This window comes from Lithobates pipiens, unplaced genomic scaffold (genome assembly GCF_037356315.1).
Source record: "Lithobates pipiens isolate NorthernLeopardFrog02 unplaced genomic scaffold, aLitPip1_a1.2 Scaffold_3, whole genome shotgun sequence".
Classification (NCBI taxonomy): Eukaryota; Metazoa; Chordata; class Amphibia; order Anura; family Ranidae; genus Lithobates; species Lithobates pipiens.
In genome coordinates, this window is record NW_027507790.1 from 15,298,581 (window position 1) to 15,317,932 (window position 19,352).

At 42.1% G+C, this 19,352-nt stretch overlaps 1 protein-coding gene across 1 annotated transcript in view; it reads left to right on the forward strand.

Annotated features, from left to right (window-relative positions):
* The first annotated feature begins 834 nt into the window (after positions 1-834).
* Positions 835-19,352, forward strand: part of MYO1H (myosin IH) — a 125,901-nt gene continuing 107,383 nt past the window's right edge. Inside the window, exons 1-5 of the mRNA XM_077461469.1 lie at positions 835-840; positions 5,713-5,874; positions 10,580-10,695; positions 17,238-17,436; positions 17,526-17,606. Coding sequence (XP_077317595.1) covers positions 835-840; positions 5,713-5,874; positions 10,580-10,695; positions 17,238-17,436; positions 17,526-17,606 — 564 coding nt within the window. The remainder of the gene's footprint in view (positions 841-5,712; positions 5,875-10,579; positions 10,696-17,237; positions 17,437-17,525; positions 17,607-19,352) is intronic.

Consider the following 19,352-nt stretch of genomic DNA (forward strand, 5'->3'; position numbering starts at 1 on the left):
AGGAGCCAGTCTGGGTCTGTTTCCAGGAAATCAAACAGTGCAGGGAGTTCTGATAGTAAGCATAGGGTGAAAGACTGTGGGAAGCCCCATCTATTGGTAATGCCAGAGTGCTGGGCAATTTCAAGAACAGGCTTCAGCATTGCCCTCCGTGGCAAGGTGGCTCTCGAGAGATCCAGCAGGATCTGGATGACAACCCCATTAAATTCAGTGTCTCTTACCTCCCACACCTTCCGTAGCATGATTTTTTTATGTGCATATTGATGTACCCAGCAGATCATATCCCTCTGGCTATTCGGGTCTGTGGATCGTGGCCCCAGAGTTCTGTGTATACGGTTGAAAGTCACAGTAGCTGGGAAGTTGTCTCCTGCTATGTTTCTGAATATGGCTAGCGTAGTTGCTGCCAGGTCTTCTGTCCCAGTGGTTTCGGGTAGGCCCCGGAGTCGTAGGTTGTTCCTCTTGCTGCGATCTTCAATTTCTTCCAGGTACAGTTGCTGAGTGAGCACCGATGCTGCTTGTGTGGCCTGAGCATCTTCCACTTGCCATAAGCTCCTTTCCAATGCTGTCACTGTGGCTTGTCCTGCTCCCATTCATTCTGTCAGAGAGGTGATGCGTGTGCGTACCGCTGCAATGTTTTTTTGCGATGGGAAGCTTCTAGCCTGCTGCCCAGGGACTCTATGTCAGCTCTTGTAGGCAGGGCCTGCAGCAGTGCCCTCAGCTCCTCATCCACCCGTAGGGTGAGAGGCGTAAGGTGCGGGTGGACCGAGTCCTTGGTGTTGAGGCTGAATACCGCTGGTGTACCAAGTTCTCCCTCCAGTATGTGTGAAGCTATCGGTGATGTCTGTGAGTCGCGCGGCATTGAACTCACAAGTCCGCCATGCCTTGTGTTATCTGCCATCTTAGGGGCCAGAGATGACTTCTGGGAGTTGGGGAAGTATCTTTGAATTTCTCCACTTGTGTGTGGTCTGGGAAGTGGCTTCTTTCTATTTTTCACTCTTCGCTTCCAGTACATGCCGTTTTTTCTGAGATATATAACTGAAATTAGGGCTAGAAAGGCCAGGATGGACCTGGAGCTCCACAAGAACATGTCCTTACTTGGCCATGTCCAGACCACGCCCCCAGCCCCACCTTTTTATGTTCCCTCTGGAATGCCTGCTCTGTCTGCAACAAACACAGCTTTGTCAATTAAATTTTATCTTTAACTTCTTCAGCCCACTTGTTGTTACTGAAACCTGGCTGCAGAAATCTAACTCTGTCTCTCCAGCTGCCCTCTCCCATGGTGGTCTCCACTGGACTCCCTCACCCAGACCCAGTGGATGAAAAGGAGATGGAGTCATAAGTTTGCCTCCATGCTGTTAAACCAACCTACATGGTCACTCTCATTATTATGTTTATAAACATAATAATAATGTTTATGTTTATAAACATAATAATAATGTTTATAAACTTCCTGGTAGTAAAGGGAATAGTAAAGGGAATAAACCAAACTCATAGCTGCTCCTGTAGCTGTGAGCTCCTCTGTATTTTTTTTTCAGCCAAATCTCAGCTTTCTTGTAAAAGTGATCTAGGTGGCTTTAGAGTCACATGGTTACTTTTACAATACATTAAATGGCCTGTCCCCCCTCATCGACATCAATAGCACGACTATCAGTACCTTTACTCGTGCTAGTTTGCTAGGTGTAATTATTGACTCTAAGAAAAATGTATGTGTAGCGCTATATCAAAGTGTCAAATAAAAAAAATATACGTGTCAACATACATATATCTGAAAACATCTAAATAAATAGATATCAAATGGTGCTACATAAACACAAAAAAGTGAAATCAAACATTTACATGGAAAAATAAATGTATGTGAGAAATAAATATATGTGAAAATTAGATATAATCATTCGCAACTTCTTTATCAGAAAGAGCAAATACTAAATGAGTCCCACAAAATATAACATCCAGTGCCAAATTGCAAGAAAAACTTCCAAGGTGTATTCTTCATGCATGTAACACCACCAGCACCGTGAAACTGGGGGAGGCTTACCAGAAGACTTGGACTTAGCTAGGCATATGCCCCCCAAGTCATGTAGGCTTATAGCTAGAATTCAACCCAACAGGCATAAATAATCCGCAAATTCAGCTCACACCACAGCATCAATTTGGTGAGAATTCGTTGTTATCCGATAGGAGATGAGATCACAGTATCATATATAAAACCATAAAGATAGGAATCCAACATAGCGTAATATTGTCAAAAAAAGCGTTTTAATAAGTAAAGCATATAAAAGAAACACTCACATTTTGAAGGAATCAAAACGGCACATAGATAAAAGAATGCAAGTGATGTCTGCAAAGGAGTTCACCCAATGCGTTTCTGGGTCAGGTGACACGTCATTGGGGAAGCCATGCTTCCCCACTTGTGTCAGAGGGGGGCGGAGTCAGGTGACGGGTTGCCCCGCCCTCCTCATATAAGAAATGTCAGGCTTCCGGGATCCCCGCAGTGTCTCCGCCAGTGGAGACAGAGGATGGATGGATTCGCTGCGCTGGAAGGAGAGATCACCTGCCGCTGGATCAGATCAGCCATCGCTGGACCCGGAGAGATAATCATCCGTCGCTGGATAGCAAGAGTGGATTACCACCGCTGGACTCTTTTTTACATTTTTTAAATTTTTAATAAAGGACTTTTTCAACTATGTGTGTGTCTTTTTTAACATTCTTTTACACTTTCTTTATGAAATGGTAGGGGTACTTTTGTACCCTCTTACCATTTCAAACGGGGGGCCGGGATCTTGAAGTCCCCTTGTTAAAGGGGGCTTCCAGATTCTGATAAGCCCCCCGCCCGCAGACCCCCACAACCACCGGCCAGGGTTGTGGGGATGAGGCCCTTGTCCTCATCAACATGGGGACAAGGTGCTTTGAGGGGTCACAGACCCCCAAAGCATCCTCGCAATGTTGAGGGCATGTGGCCTGGTATGGTTCAGGAGGGGGGGCACTCTCTCGTCCCCCCCTCTTTTCCTGCGGCCTGCCAGGTTGCATGCTCGGATAAAGGGTCTGGTATGGATTTTTAGGGGGAACCCCATGTCATTTTTTTTTTTATTTGTCGCAGGGTTCCCCTTAATATCCATACCAGACCTGAAGGGCCTGGTAATTGAATTTGGGGGAACCCCATGCTTTTTTTTTTATCATTGACTTTCAATGACTGTTCTCTGTATTATGGGGAGCCGACAATTCATTATAGCCGCGAGTGATTTTAAATGACTTTTTTTCCTGCAGAAATTACACTTTGTGCAGGGACAGTTCTAAGCACGGGAAACATGCGCCCCTTCACAGGCATACTATAGACACCCCCCAGGTATGAAATTTAAAGGAATATTACACTTTTATTGTTTCACTTTAAGCATTATTAAAATCACTGCTCCCGAAAAAACTGCAGTTTTTAAAACTTCTTTTTGCATTGATACCTGTCCCCTGGGGCAGGACCCAGGTCCCCAAACACTTTTTAGGACAATAACTTGCATATTAGCCTTTAAAATTAGCACTTTAGATTTTGAACGTTCGAGTCCCATAGACTTTAATAGGGTTCTAAAGTTCACAAGAAGTTTAGGTCTGTTCACAGGTTCTGGTGCGAACCGAACCAGGGAGTGTTCGGCTCATCCTTAGTGTTTATCAATGTATCTGTCTAACTGTTTTAAGAGTATGATAAAACTATTACAAATTCTCCCGGTCTCCTTCTCTTGGTTGAATCCCAGTTTTTTGTTCAAGAGATCATTTTTATGTCAAAAAGTTGTGTATAAAACCTGCTTTAGTTGTACAATATCTCACAAAAGTGAGTACACCCCTCACAATTTTTGTAAATACAGTACTTTATTATATCTTTTCATGTGACAACACTGAAGAAATTACAATTTTCTACAATGTAAAATGGTGAGTGTACAGCTTGTATAACAGTGTAAATTTGCTGTCCGCTCAAAATAACTCAACACACAGTCATTAATGTCTAAACCACTGGCAACAAAAGTAAGTACACCCCTAAGAGAAAATGTCCAAATTGGGCCCAAAGTGTCAATAGTTTGTGTGGCCACCATTATTTTCCAGCACTGCCTTAACCCTCTTGGGCATGGAGTTCACCAGAGCTTCACAGGTTGCCACTGGAGTCCTCTTTCACTCCTCCATGATGACATCACGTAGCTGGTGGATGTTAGAGACCTTGCACTCCTCCACCTTCTGTTTGAGGATTCCCTACAGATGCTCAATAGGGTTTAGGTCTGGAGACATGCTTGGCCAGTCCATCACTTTTACCCTCAGCTTCCTTAGCAAGGCAGTGGTTGTCTTGGAGGTGTGTTTGAGGTCATTATCATGTTGGAATACTGCCCTGCAACCCTGTCTTTCAAAGGGAGGGGGATCATGCTCTGTTTCAGTATGTCACAGTACATGTTGGCATTCATGGTTCCCTCAATGAACTGTAGCTACCCAGGGCCGGCAGCACTCATGCAGCCCCAGACCATGGCACTCCCACCACCATGCTTGACTGTAGGCAAGACACACTTGTCTTTTTACTCCTCACCTTGCCACCACACATGCTTGACACCAACTGACCACCTCATCAGACTACAGGACATGGTTCCAGTAATCCTGTAATGTCCTTAGTCTGCTTTTCTTCAGCAAACTATTTGCGGGCTTTCTTGTGCATCATCTTTAGAAGAGGCTTCCTTCTGGGACGCCAGCCATGCAAACCAATTTGATGCAGTGTGCAGTGCATGGTCTGAGCACTGACAGGCTGACCCCTCACCCTCTCAACCTCTGCAGCAATGCTGGCAGAACTCATACTTCTATTTCCCAAAGACAACCTCTGTATATGTCGCTGAGCATGTGCACTCAACTTCTTTGGTTGACCATGGCTATGGCCTGTTCTAAATGGAACCTGTCCTGTTAAACCCCTGTATGGTCTTGGCCACCATGCTGCAGCCCAGTTTCAGGGTCTTGGCAATCTTCTTATAGCCTAGGCCATCTTTATGTAGAGCGACAGTTCTTTTTTTCAGCTCTTCAGAGAGTTCTTTGCCATGAGCTGCGATGTTGAACTTCCAATGACCAGTATGACAGAGTGAGAGCAATAATACCAAATCTAACACACTTGGTCCCCATTCACACCTGAGACCTTGTAACACTAACAAGGTACATGACACTGGGGAGGGAAAATGGCTAATTGGGCCCAGTTTGGACATTTTCACTCACTTTTGTTGCCAGCGGTTTAGACATTAATGGCTGTTTGTTGCGTTCTTTTGAGGGGACAGCATATTTACACTATAAAAAAAAGTAAAGGGAGCTAGCTCTAAGTATATAATAAACTCTTGGAAGCAAAATTATTTGTATTTAAATTATTTAAAAGCTGGGAACCTTGTGGGGTGGTATTGCCCCTGGCTGGAGTCTCGAGAACAATCTAAAGCAGTGGTTCTCAACTCCTGTCCTCAGGAGCCACTAACAGGCCAGACTTTAAGTATTACCTTGGGGAGATGCAGACTAGAATACTGCAATCACTGAGCAGCAAATTATATCACCTGTGATTTATTTCAGTTATCTTGCACACCTGGCCTGTTAGCGGCTCCTGAGGACAGGAGTTGAGAAACACTGATCTAGAGAGTGATTGATCTTGATAGAATCCATTAATCCAGTTTGAAGACATATTCTTAGAGTGTGTGACTGTTTTTTTTTTCTGTCTTTTCTTAGATTGAAAGTGCTAAAAAAAATGGAGCAGATACGCACATTGAAGGCTCACTATCTGCTCGGGAAAAAGTTGGCGTTCAAGATTTTGTGCTGCTAGATTCACACACCAGTGAAACCGCTTTTATGGACAACCTGCGCAAGAGATTCCAGGAGAATCTTATTTATGTAATTCTGGTTTTAATATTTTGTTGACAGAAGTTTTATCATAACACCAGTAGGAGAACTGTGTTGTAAATGCAGTATCAATAATTTACTTTACTATATAAACATCATTATTGTCTAGTAGACATTTTGTCCTTGTTTGTAAACATTAGCCTAAGAGTCCATTCACACAGGAGCAACTTTGGATCCGACTTGAAGTCGCCCCAAGTTGCCTCAAGTCGCGCAACATGATAAAATCAATATAGAAACAAATGAGTGATTAACCTGAAAATTCAAATACAACCACTAACAACGCTAATACCACATCTCCATGTAATCAATAATTATCTATACTGAACATGTAGTATTTTTTAGATCCAATAAGTCTTTTGTCAGAGCTTATGTCCACAAACAAAAGGGTTAAATGCTGAGAGCACACACTGTTCCATGTCAATCAATACAGTCCTTCATATTCATTAACTCTTCCAAAATATAAGGATATGCGTGGTTGTGGTCCTACACCTTCACCAAAAGGCAAAAGGGGGAGTGAGAGCCGACAAGGACCCGGTCTTCACACGGAGACTGCGTTGGATGAGACCTGCAGCCTACCGGTGAGGCGCTTGTACGGCACCACTAACACCCCAAATTTTATAGGCTGTTTTAAATTGTTTTAAATGTAAGCATATTATGTAAGGGGGGTAGGGAATTCATTGAATCCTAATAAAAGGTACTACACTATATGAGACCCCTTGAATCTTTTTCATGTCCATTACCAATTCAGGGCGGCACAGTGGTGTAGTGGTTAGCACTCTCACCTAGCAGTAAAAAGGCTCGCTGGTTCGTATCCCAACCACAACACTACCTGCCTGGAGTTTGCATGTTCTCCCTGTGCCTGCGTGGGTTTCCTCCAGGTACTCTGGTTTCCTCCCACACTCCAAAGACATGCAGGTAGGTTAATTGGCTTCTGTCCAAAATTGGCCTTAGTATATGAATGGGGACCTTAGATTGTGGGCTCCTTGAGGGTAGGGACCAATGTGAGTGTGCAATGTACAGGGATAGGGGTAGACACTCACTCAGGTTGAACTGGATGGACTGGTGTCTTTATTCAACCTTACTAACTATGAAACTATGAAACTATGAAACCAATGTGAGAGCAACCAGCGGGAACACAGAATCACACAGAGGAGTTCCACACAGTGGAGACAGGCTCTAAAGAGACTGGGGTCTGGTAAGCAGACATCTGTATACATATTCACGGAGGTGGAACAGCTTTTGGTGAAGGTGTAGGACCACAACCACGCATATCCTGATATTTTGGAAGAGTTAATGAATATGAAGGACTGTATTGATTGACGTGGAACAGTGTGTGCTCTCAGCATTTAACCCTTTTGTTTGTGGACATAAGCTCTGACAAAAGACTTATTGGATCTAAAAAATACTACATGTTCAGTATAGATAATTATTGATTACATGGAGATGTGGTATTAGCGCTGTTAGTGGTTGTATTTGAATTTTCAGGTTAATCACTCATTTGTTTCTATATGATAAGGTTTATTTTATAACGGCAGCTAAATATTGAGAATTATTCCCAGGTGGGAGGAAGTTGACTACACCCTATGAGCGCTGGGGGCAGAGGTAGGCATATCAGCTATTGAGTGCATACCCCTGCTAAATATAATGATAAAATCAATGTAAGTGAATGAGAGCCATCTTAATGTACACTACTGAAGTTGCTCCGACTTCAGAAAAGGTTCCTGTACTACTTCAATCCGACTTCTAGGCAACTTGTACCCATTGATTTCAATAGAAGTTGCCTCCAAGTCTGATCCCTGTCTTAACTGAAGCAACTTTCCAGGAAGTAAAAATAGTTTTCTAGGCAAACCCCTCCCTCCCACAGAGCTGATTATTATGTGATTGACCACTGGTAAAGTCCCCTGTCCTGGAAGCAACTTCAAGTTGCCTTGTAAGTTGCCTCAAGTCGTGCTGTGATTCATACTCAAGTCGTGTCCAAGTTGCCTCCCAAAGTCTTGCTCAAAGTCGTGTTGCCCCTGTGTGAATGGACCGCAGCTTTCTTGAAACCTTTATTTTACTGTAGACTTCAGCTTAGATAGGAGCAGTGTTTTCCACAAACCCTTGAGCAGATTATGAAGAGCTTTACTGAAGCCTTTAAAGCACCCTTCAGCTCCAGATGTTAAAATGGTATTAACAAACATGTCACACTTACCTGCCCTGTGCAGTGTTGCTTGTTATGGAGGCACTGGTGCATTCTCGCTCTCTAGCCCTGCTGTATGCGTTCATAAGACACATAGAGCTGTGGCTAGGTCCCACCCCTGCTCTCTCCTCATTGGCTCACTGGTTGTGATTGACAGCAGTGGGAGTCAATGGCTCCAGCTGCTGTCTTAGCCAATGAAGAGAGGGAGTCCTGGGACAGCTGAGGCTTTCATGCATATCGCTGAATCAAGAGGGGGCTCAGGTGAGTATTAGAGGGGCTGCACCCAGAAGGTTTTTTACCTTCATGCATAGAATGCATAAAGGTAAAAAACCTTTAGCCTTTACAACCACTTTAAAGTTAATCTGCAGGAAACAAAATGTAGGAAACACCATAAGTCAAATAAGTTACCTCTAACAATGACTATCTGCCTGGATTGCTCCTGTTTACTGTACAAATCATACCTTCGTGGATGCTGGATACTACACACAGTACTTTTTATCTGGCGCTGCGACTGAGAGTTTCAGCTCTCAAACAAAAAGGGTCCTGGTGTTCCCTTTGCTCTCAACCTCTTCCATTTAGAAAATGCCTTATATATTGTTTACAGAATGCCAGGCATTCTTTAAATGGACATGGAGAGGAGAGGCAGGTAAAAAACAGGATCTCCTCTCGTCAGTTGAAGGAACACCATGTATTCTGTGAACAGAATGCAAGGCATTTTGTGAATGGACAAGAAAAGAGGAAAAGGAGGGTGAACAACAAGATCCTGCATTGTAGGGAGAGCTGGAACTCAGAGTGCTGTGTGCATCAATGAAGCTATGATTTGTACAGTAAACAGCAGTGATCTGGGCATAGCATAGTCATTACAATAAAGGTAACTTATCTGACTTGTAGTGCCTACAAACACATTTAGTTACATAGGTTAAAAAAAGGCCATCTAGTTCAACCAATAGACTGTTGACTGTTTCTTTAAAGCAGTAGTAAACCTCTGAGTGTTTTTTTTTTCTGACCTGAAAAGTAATGCCATAATATGCTAGTATGCAGTGAATACTAGCACATTATATGAAACTTACCTGAAAACTAAGCATTCCATCGATGCGCTGTCATCGCTGGAGGCTGCTTCCCTCTTCACCCAGTCTTCTTTCCGGGTCTGGGAACGCTAGCTGTGTGACTGGCTGGATCCGCGATGACGTTACTCTGAGGGGGCTGCTGTTTATGGCACAGGACTTTGAAGGAATGGTCCGGTGATGTCATTGGCTGCATATACATTAAATATTATAGGCATACATATAGGTACAAGTCAGAGATGGGAGTTGATTCCCACTTTATGTAGGCATCAGCAACAATATGTTTTAATTTGTGCTCAAGCAAGTGACTCTGTCCTTAAATAAAAGTTCCAACACAACAGTTACCTAAAGAATACGTTAAATACATAAGCAATTACAGCCCTTGAGGTCAGAAATCCCATTTTGATATGAGTTTTACTGGAGCTGAAGGATGCTGTGATCGTTTTCAGAAAACTACTTCAAATTTAATGGAAGCTTTGTATTAACCTGTTGTACACATTGCTCATGCTGCTTCTCTTTTTTGCTTCCCTTTGGCCTTTTTAATATACCATTGAAAATGTTTTGTTATATCTGTTTTATAAGTGTAAAAAAACTCCAGTTGATTTTGGCAGAAACCTTGTGAGCTGATAATTTCCTATGCTCTCCGTGTACAAGGAGGGGTTATGGAGAAAGGAGGAGGGGGGAGATAATGAGAGATCTCTGTTCTATGTAATCCTTAATGCCGTGTACACAAGACTGAACTTTCCAGCAGACTAGGTCCGACGATATTCCTGACGGACTTTCGGCGGAGTTCTGACGGACTTTCCGAATCAACGGACTTGGCCACACACAATCATACCAAAGTCAGATGGATTAGACCGTAATGATGTACTACTGGACCAGAATAAGGAAGTTCATAGCCAGTAGCCAATAGCTGCCCTAGCGTTGATTTTCGTCTGTTGGACTAGCATACAGACAAGTGGATTTCTCCATAGGAACTGGCTCCGGCGGAGTTTCGGCGGAAAAAAATTAAAACATGTTCTATTTATAAAGTCTGTCAGATTTTTGGACAGCAAATGTCTCATGGAGCCCATACACGTTCCATCGCACCTTTGCTGTCTAAAAGTCTGGTCGTGTGTACGCGGCATTAGAAGTGACGGCAGGGCTGACAACGCAAGCTTAGGAGATCAGAGCTGTGTTGTCGCATCAAGGTAGAAACATATTATATTTCTGGCACATCAATAGTTGTTTCTCTACTTGCACTTGGGGAAGTGTGCATGCATTCCAGAGATTTTTATTTTTATTTTGTCATGACATATATTTTAACTACCGTATTAATTGTGATCATACTTTATAAATTATACTCTAAATTGTACTTTGGTGCCTTGATTACATTTTTTGACTTTAGACTGATTTTGTTAATATTACTCTGCACAAAATAGTTTTACATGTTTTTTTATTTTGTGATTCTTAGACATACATTGGGACATTACTGGTGTCTGTGAACCCATACAAGGAACTTGATCTATATACCGAGAGGCAAATGAAAATGTACCAAGGAGTGAATTTCATTGAGCTGCCACCACACATGTATGAAAATGTTACAGTAACTATGAAGATATCATGTATCAGTGTGAACAATAAATGTTTACACATCCTTTAAAAAAGCTTTGATCATCTTTATTGAGATTTTCACTTTTACTTTTACAATTTTGATCTTTTTAGCACAGATCTTAAAGCAAAACCCCCTCCCCTGCTTCACCCTGCATCTCCTCCATCACCCTGCATCTCCTCCTTCCTCAGCAGCTAATAAGATCGCTTCTTCTCTCGACCAATCGGGTCTCAGGACCCGCTACCTGAGCCGGGATTGGCCGGGAGGAAAATCAGGAAGACAATAGCAAACTAGGTGGGTGGACTCGGGACACAGTGCTATGCACCCTGAGCCCACCCTTTTTTTAAAGCCAATTAGAGCCTCCGGCTTTAATCACATGCTTCTAACAAAAAGATTAGGGGGGCAATGCTCCTGCATCCCCCGTATGGACGGGCTGCCTCTGGTCTGTGCTCTTCTTATCAAAAACTGGAATTGCAAGATATTTTTAAAGTGGTTCTAAAGGCAGAATTTTTTTACCTTGCAGTGAGCTTAAAAAACCCTCCTGCATGCAGCTTCCTCTGCAGCCCCCCAATACTTACCTGAGCACAAACTCAATCCAGTGATGTACATGGGTATCTTGCTCCTGATTGGCCCAGATACAGCAGCAGGAGCCATTGGTTCCTGTTGCTGTCAGAGCCAGTGAGGATGGTTTATTTTAAGCATTCTCTGCATTAAGGTAAAAATACTTATCTGAGGCCATTGGCTCCACTGCTGTCAGTCAAATTCTGTGACAAGGGAACAGGTGACAGGAACGAACCAAGCTGCCTGTGTCTATGAAGCCTACTTGAGTACCTGCATAGGAAGCAGCTTCCTATGGGGGCACCCATTGAACAGGTAAAGCAAGGAGTGCCAGTAGGGGCCCAGAAGACAAGGATCGGGGCTGCTCTGTGCAAAACCAAAGGATTGAAAGAAAGAGTAGAACCCAAAATACTAAGTTTATAAAATAACTTTATAAAATAACTGCTCAGGTGTATCTATAAATCAAGAAATAGAGGTACCAACATCCCAAATATGTGTTAAAATATAAATAAAAAGGGGAGGGGCAAGTAGAAGTTCCCTGGTACCATCATAAGACATTACAACAATTTTATAAAAAACTGTTTTTTTACATGTAGTCAAAATTACAGCTTAAAAACATTTGAACATAATACAATTCATCTAAGTGATCATTCCACAACAATTGGTGGAGCACTTAAAGTTTAGGATACCTCCAATCACCATGTGAACATATAAAAGGTCAAACTCTCAACATGTTTCGCGGTTTCCCGCTTCTTCAGAAGAGCAAACAGGAGAACAGGAGGACTATGCACTAGGAATAATAATAATAGAATATGAAAATATGGATACATGATATACTAGAAACAATGGTGATTATTCCATACATTCTATAATTGTTTAAATCATTGACAAGAAGGATATCTACCTTAGGGGCTGGACTAGCAAACAGAGGAGGCATCAAGGTCAAACATCCCTGAGTAAGCATGGGAGCATATCCAAAGGATCCATATAAATGTTAAACAGTATAGTATAATATAATCGTGTAAGTTATTGTAAGTTCAACTATTGGTCAAACCCAATGATAATTATTAAGTGAATAGATAAAGGATACATAACAGTCCTACTATTTCCAATAGGTAAAAACTCCATTCAAAGGAGTCACAGATATTTAATGGACGGTGGTAGGACTGAATGATTGGATCCAACGCATTCACTCTCAACATATATTATCTATAATTGGATATAAGAAAAACGACTAATATCCAACCCAGACATGTAATGTTGCAAACAGACACTAGATGGCATATATGGATAGCAAATAAGATGTGAGCATAGCTTACCAACAACAAATCAACTAGATTCAAGATCCAGCAGCTAGGAGTAGTAGTTGTATCAAGACAAATTTATTAAACCCAGGAAAACTCCTGGAAAAGATGTGTATAGATGTGTATGTGACATGATAAATGTGACAACGCTGAACCAATTACACTTTGCTACAATGTAAATTAGTGAGTGTACAGCTTGTATAACAGTGCACATTTGCTGTGCCCTCACAATAACTCAACACACAGCTATTAATGTCTAAACCGCTGGCAATAAAAGTGAAAATGTTCAAATTGGGCCCAAAGTGTCCTTATTCTGTGTGGCCACCATTATTTTCCAGCACTGCCTTAACCCTCTTGGGTATAGAGTTCACCAGAGCTTCACAGGTTGCCACTAGAGTCCTCTTCCACTCCTACATGGTGACATCACGGAGCTGTTGGATGTTAGAGAGCTTGCGCTCCTCCACCTACTGTTTGAGGATGCACCACAGGTGCTCAATAGGGTTTAGGTCTGGCAACATGTTTGGCCAGTCCATCACCTTTATCCTCAGCTTCTTTAGCAAGGAAGGAAGTGGTCATCTTGATGATTTGTTTGGGGTAATTATCATGTTGGAATACTGTCCTGTGGCCCAGTCTCCAAAGGGAGGGAATCATTCTCTGCTTCAGTATCTCACAGTACATGTTGGCATTCATGGTTCATTCAATGAACTGTAGCTCCCCAGTGCCGAAAGCACTCATGCAGCCCCAGACCATGACACTCCCACTACCTCCTCACCTGGCTGCCACCACACATGCTTGAGACTATCTGAATGAAATAAGTTTATCTTGGTCTCATCAGACCACAGGACACAGGACATGTCTGCTTGTCTTCAGCAAACTGTTTGCCGGCTTACTTGTGTATTATCTTTAGAAGAGGCTTCCTTCTAGGACGACAGCCATGCAGACCAATTTGAATCAGTGTGAAGCGTATGGTCTGAGCACTGATGGCGCACGCGGGTTGCCCCATTGAAGCCCTCCGCCCACAACAGGGTGGAAGGCCGCAACACTATGCCTAGATGGAGGGGTGGCCAAAGAAGCCATGGGCGTCCCCATGAGCAGTGCATGCGCTGACAGGACAGCCCCCACCAGGGGCTGGCCCTATTGACCTGTCTCACAGACAAGGGGGGGGGGATTGGCAGGGGTTCTCCCATCAGTACAGCTCCCTCTATAGGCATCTCATGCTTGCCAAAGGAAGAACAACACCCAGAAAACCCCCAGTGGCCAAAGAAGGTGACAACAGCCAGGAAGAACATCCTAGATAAGCCAATGATACCATTTAAAGTTGGATGCCCCTTAAAAGAAAAAAATTAAGTCAGCAGCTACAAATACTGCAGCTGCTGACTTTTAATGATCGGACACTTACCTTTCCCAGGGTCCAGCGATGTGGGAGAACGAAGCCCTGCTCATTCCCCACTCCGCTCGGCAATACTGGCATTCTTACTGTGGGCACCCACTGCGCATGTGCGAGCGGCGCCGCGCAGTCATCTGGGATCTGGGCATTGAATGAGGCAGACTACGAGGAACCCCCTAGCAACAGGCATTTAGAGGTGAGTTAAAAAAATAAATTCCAAAAATATTTTTTTTTTATTTTTTTGGAATTTTAATCCTATTTTTTTTTTTGGGGGGGGGGGGGAACACCACTTTAAGCTGACCATATAAAGGATATACAAGTTGAGTCATCATTACCATACTAGTGAGGCAAACTCATAGGTAATGTAAACAAGTGTAAGGAAAACATATAAAGGAGAATCTATTCAATGAAAGTATGTTAGATATACAGTATACTCTCTGTGACAGAGAAAAAAGAGGATAAAGTGAAAAAAAGGAATAGAAAAACAAAAAAGGAAAAAAGCAAAAGAAAAGGGAAAAAGGCAAAGAGAAAAAGAAAAGAAAAAAGAAAAAAAAGAACACCAATGACCTAAAAATGTTTATAAGTGTAAGTGTGCATTTAATTTAAATACTACAATACCAGGCACCTTAGACGGCCATGGGTTACATACCTGGCTATCCACATGTTACCCACTTCCCTGGTGGTCCTGGGGGCTTCCCTGGTGGTCCAGTGTGGGCATCCGGGGGGGGGGGGGGGGCTGCACTGATAAACAATCAGCGCAGACACCCCGTCAGGAGAGCTCTTCTCTATTCGCGTCTGTCCTCCACTGGAGGCTCTTTACCAAGATCAGTGTAGCGGTGTGTCAGACTGACACACTGAACCACCGATCGCCGCGATGCGCACCCCCACGGGCGCGCGGTAGCATGTTATCCTGAAGGACGTCGTATGACGCCCAGTCAGGATAACAGAAGCACTTCGCGGACGTCAATCTGCTATTGACCGGGTGGGAAGTGGTTAAACACGGGAAAACAGTTGCATTCAATCCAGAGCATTTCACGTTGAAGTATTCATAGGCCCCAGTCACCCCGCCCCGTAGATCTTGGGGGATGACTTCCAGGACACACTAAAGGAAACCACGGTGATGTCTCGTCGCAGGGGTAAACTGTAATGTTGATTGCATGTAAATTAACTTTAACTGCTTGCCGACCAGCCGCCGTCATTATATTGCGGCAGGTCAGCTCATTCCCGCAAATCGCCGTAGCTGTACATCAGTCCCTTTAACAGCAGGCGTGCGTGTGTGTGCGCTCGCTGCACGGTGGTGGAACTGATGCGTGTGGCCAGAGGCTGCAATGTCCGACGGCCACCCACGATTGCTCCACAGAGAGCCAGAACAGGGTTCTGTCAATGTAAACAAACAGATCCCCGTTCTGACAGGGGAGTAGAGGAAAATTGTCCGTTCCTAGTCAGTCTCCTACCCCCACAGTTATAAACACCTCCCAGGAAACACATTTAACCCCTTGAACACCCCTAGTGTTAACCCATTCCCTGCCAGTGTAATTTGTACAGTAATTAGTGCATTTTTAAAGCACTGACCGCTGTATAAATGTCACTGATCCCAAAAAAGCATCAAAAGTGTACAATCTGTCTGCTGCAATGTCGCAGTTCTGCTAAAAAAAATCACTGATCATTGCCATTACCAGTAAAAAATATATAATAAAAATTACATAAATCTATCCCCTATTTTGTAGATGCTATAACTTTTGCGCAAACCAATCAATACTCGCTTATTGCAATTTTTTTTACCAAAAATATGTAGAAGAATACATATTGGCCTAAACTGATGAAAAAATTAGGGTTTTTTTCGGGATATTTATTATAGCAAAAAGTAAAAAATATTGTTTTTTTTTTCAAAATTGTATTTTTTTGTTTATAGCACAAAAAATAAAAACTGCAGAGGTTTGTTTGGGTACAGCGTCGCATGACCAATAGTGCAATAGTCAGTTAAAATAACACAGTGTCGAAATTAAAAAAATGGCCTGGTCATTAAAGGGGTAAATCCTTCCAGTCCTTAAGTGTTTAATGATTTTTATAAAATTGTTGTAATGTCTTATGACAGTACTGGGAAAATCCTACTTGCCCCACCCCTTTTTCTTTAGATTTAAATGCTAAGTTTAATGATCATGTGGACCAGTGTTACTTTTATATTTCTGTCTCCTGTCACTGCTGTCTACTCCTTCTGTAACTTTTTCATCTTTGTTTGCCTCCTTTACTCTCTCCTCTCTCCATCTCCTCTCTCTCTTCTCTCTCTCTTTTCTCTCTCTCTCGCCTCTCTCTCTCTCTCATATGAAACCTTATGCCGCGTACACATGGTCGGAATTTCGACCAGCAAAAGACAGATGAGAGCTTTTCGTCGGAAAATGCGACCATGTGTATGCTCCATCGGAATTTTGCTGGCTGAATTTCCACCAGGAAAAAAGATTGAGAGCAGGTTCTCAATTTTTCTGATGGAAAAAGTTTCTATTGGAAATTCCAATCGCGTGTATGCAATTACGACACGCAAAAACTCACGCATGCTCAGATCCAACTACGAGATGGAAGCTATTGGCTACTGGCTATTGAACTTCCTTTTTCTAGTCCTGTCATACGTGTTGTACGTCTCCACGTTCTTGGCGATCAGAATTTGGTGTGACCGTGTGTAGGCAAGACAGCTTGAGAGAAATCCCATCGGAATTCCATTGGGAAAACCATCAGAGCTTTTTCTGACCAAAATTCCGATCATGTGTATGGTGCATTAGGAATTGTGTGTTTTTATTGATTTACTTTTTTTCTGTTTTTTTTTTCTGGGTAGTTTTTTTTGAGAAGGTGGGCTTATGTTGATTTTTGTTCATTGCGTTTTTTTTTTTTACTTTTGAATTAATAAAAAAAATTATTTACCCTTTGGCACATGTGTGTAAGAGGTCAAATTTGTTAATTTTATATAGGTTTGCTTTCTGACTTTTGGCCCCACTTTGCTTTATATGTATGGTATGGCCTATAAATAATATATACAGGAAGTGAAAGACAATTGACACAGACAGCAACTATGTTAAAAAATTTTTATAAAATGCTTAGGCTGGAGTTGGGCTTTAACAAAAGGAAACCAGTATTACCAGTAACCAGTAAGGGTTCTGACTAACAAAGGCAGCATCAGGCATGACATTGAATTACAATTTTATAAGCAATGTAGAATAACATGTCTGTATTAATTTGCTTTGAGAACTTTTATACATTTCTGTTTTTTGCCTTTCTTTAGCTATGCTATTGCAGATAATGCATATAGGGTAATGTGTACTGAGCGAAACAATCATTTTATCCTCATCTCTGGAGAGAGTGGATCTGGAAAAACTGAAACATCAAAGAAAATCCTTCAGTACTTGGCAATGGCATGCCCAACCACAGAAAAGCTTCAAACAATTAGAGATCGACTCCTTCTCTCCAATCCCGTTCTGGAGGTGGATAGACAACTCATAAAATTAACTTTAGTTTGTATAAATTTCATAGTAAAAGTGAAACACTAATATTTAAATTTGATATTTCTCAGGCTTTTGGAAATGCCAAAACTCTTCGTAATGACAACTCAAGCAGATTTGGAAAGTATATGGATGTACAGTTTGACTACAAGGTATATGTATGCTTCTATTCTTTGTTTTCAGTACACTTCATGCTCTGGGAAAAATGTAATGGCCCATTCACAGTAAGGCAGGGCCTTAACGCACATGTCAATGTATTTTTATGTTTGTATGCATTATTGAGCATTGCATTGGGGCAACCCATTCATTTTCATCTGGCTGTCAGTATGCCTCTTCATACAAAAATAGACATCTGCAACATTTTTGTCAACACACCGTACCACATTACACAATGTATACACATCGAGCTATAGCATAGGTGTGCTTTTATTTGCTGTGTGTATTTGGTAGGGTGGCAAATACTGTACCTGTGTGTTAATTTGCATTGTGATAATGCACCTTTTACTATGCATTACCCTTTAGTCCCCTTTCACATTGAAGTGTACTTTTGTACATTTCAAATAAAGTTTGTACAAAAACAAAACTAAAAAGGGAGCTGTGTGTGATACGCTGAATTGCGCACCACACTGCCCTCCACTGCATTTGGGAATGGACAGCTACCGGAGAGGTAAAGCGCAGTGTGAAATTGCCCTGAGAGTGATCGTCACTGGGGCAGGTTAAATGAGAGGTTAGCCCTTTACACACACGATAGTTACCACTGTGTGTTTTAAGAAAAACATTCATATGTTCACAGCATGTGTTGTTGCAATTATGAACCTTAAAAAATGAATGTCTGTATTATTTGCTTCCATGACCAGGCATGAATGTAATAGATTTTACACTATGTTAGCTTCTTCACAGAGGCAACGCTCTTTAATTTCTTGTTTGAGCATTCAGCAATTCAGCTTAACAAGTTTTATATTATGTATTAATTAAATAATATATATATCAAAAAAAGACATAAGCAACATAAAGTAAAAGGGTTTTTTTTAAAGGGAAAAATACTTTAATTGGAACTAAGCTTCTCTGAGTCATGTAACCTTCCTTCACTCCCACCCCGTCTACAATCTAAGTAGCCAATTCCTTTTTTTTTGCTTTGTTTACATTTTTTCTTTGAACCCTGCCTCCATCACCAGGTAAGAATGATGTGTCCCTGTTCCTGAAGCCTCCTGGGATATCCCTATCACAAATCCCAGGGTGCCTCAGGAGTAGGATAAACAGCATGTGGAGGGCAGTGCTGGCGCTCATAGTTGTGCGGAGGCTACCTAGAAGACGTCACTGGCTCACTAAAGAGTACCAAGTTGGTGGTATGAGACAATGCTGGATCCACGGGGCAAGTGAGCATGTGAATCCAGGAGAATGCTACATAACAGGTAAGGAGGGCTTGAAAATATAGCAGGAAAGAATTAAGTTTCTCAATCTGCCTGGTCTTTGGTTCAGTGCAGAGTCACTAACCCCAAGAAATGTGACTCTCCTTATCCTTGGTAGTTTAGGTATTAAACAAACTGCATCTGCCTAATGAGGGTGCTACATAACTAATTCCCTTCAACCAATGGGTCTGAGAGGGTACATGGTAATTGGTAAGTGTACTTGAAGTGTTTTGTTATGCCTAACAGACTGCAAACTCTTTTGTGCATATATATATATTTCCAAATGACTATGTTTCACAATTCACAAACCGTCATAGTAATTAGCAGATTGAAATTACACATTTTTTAGATGCCAAATATATTTATCTGATATATAATGTAGAATGGGTTGCGATCTTATTATACATCACTGTAGCCACTTTTTTCAAAGTAACTCCATTATATTAAGAGCTATAGAATATGAATAAAAGTTAAGAGCTTGAGCTACGT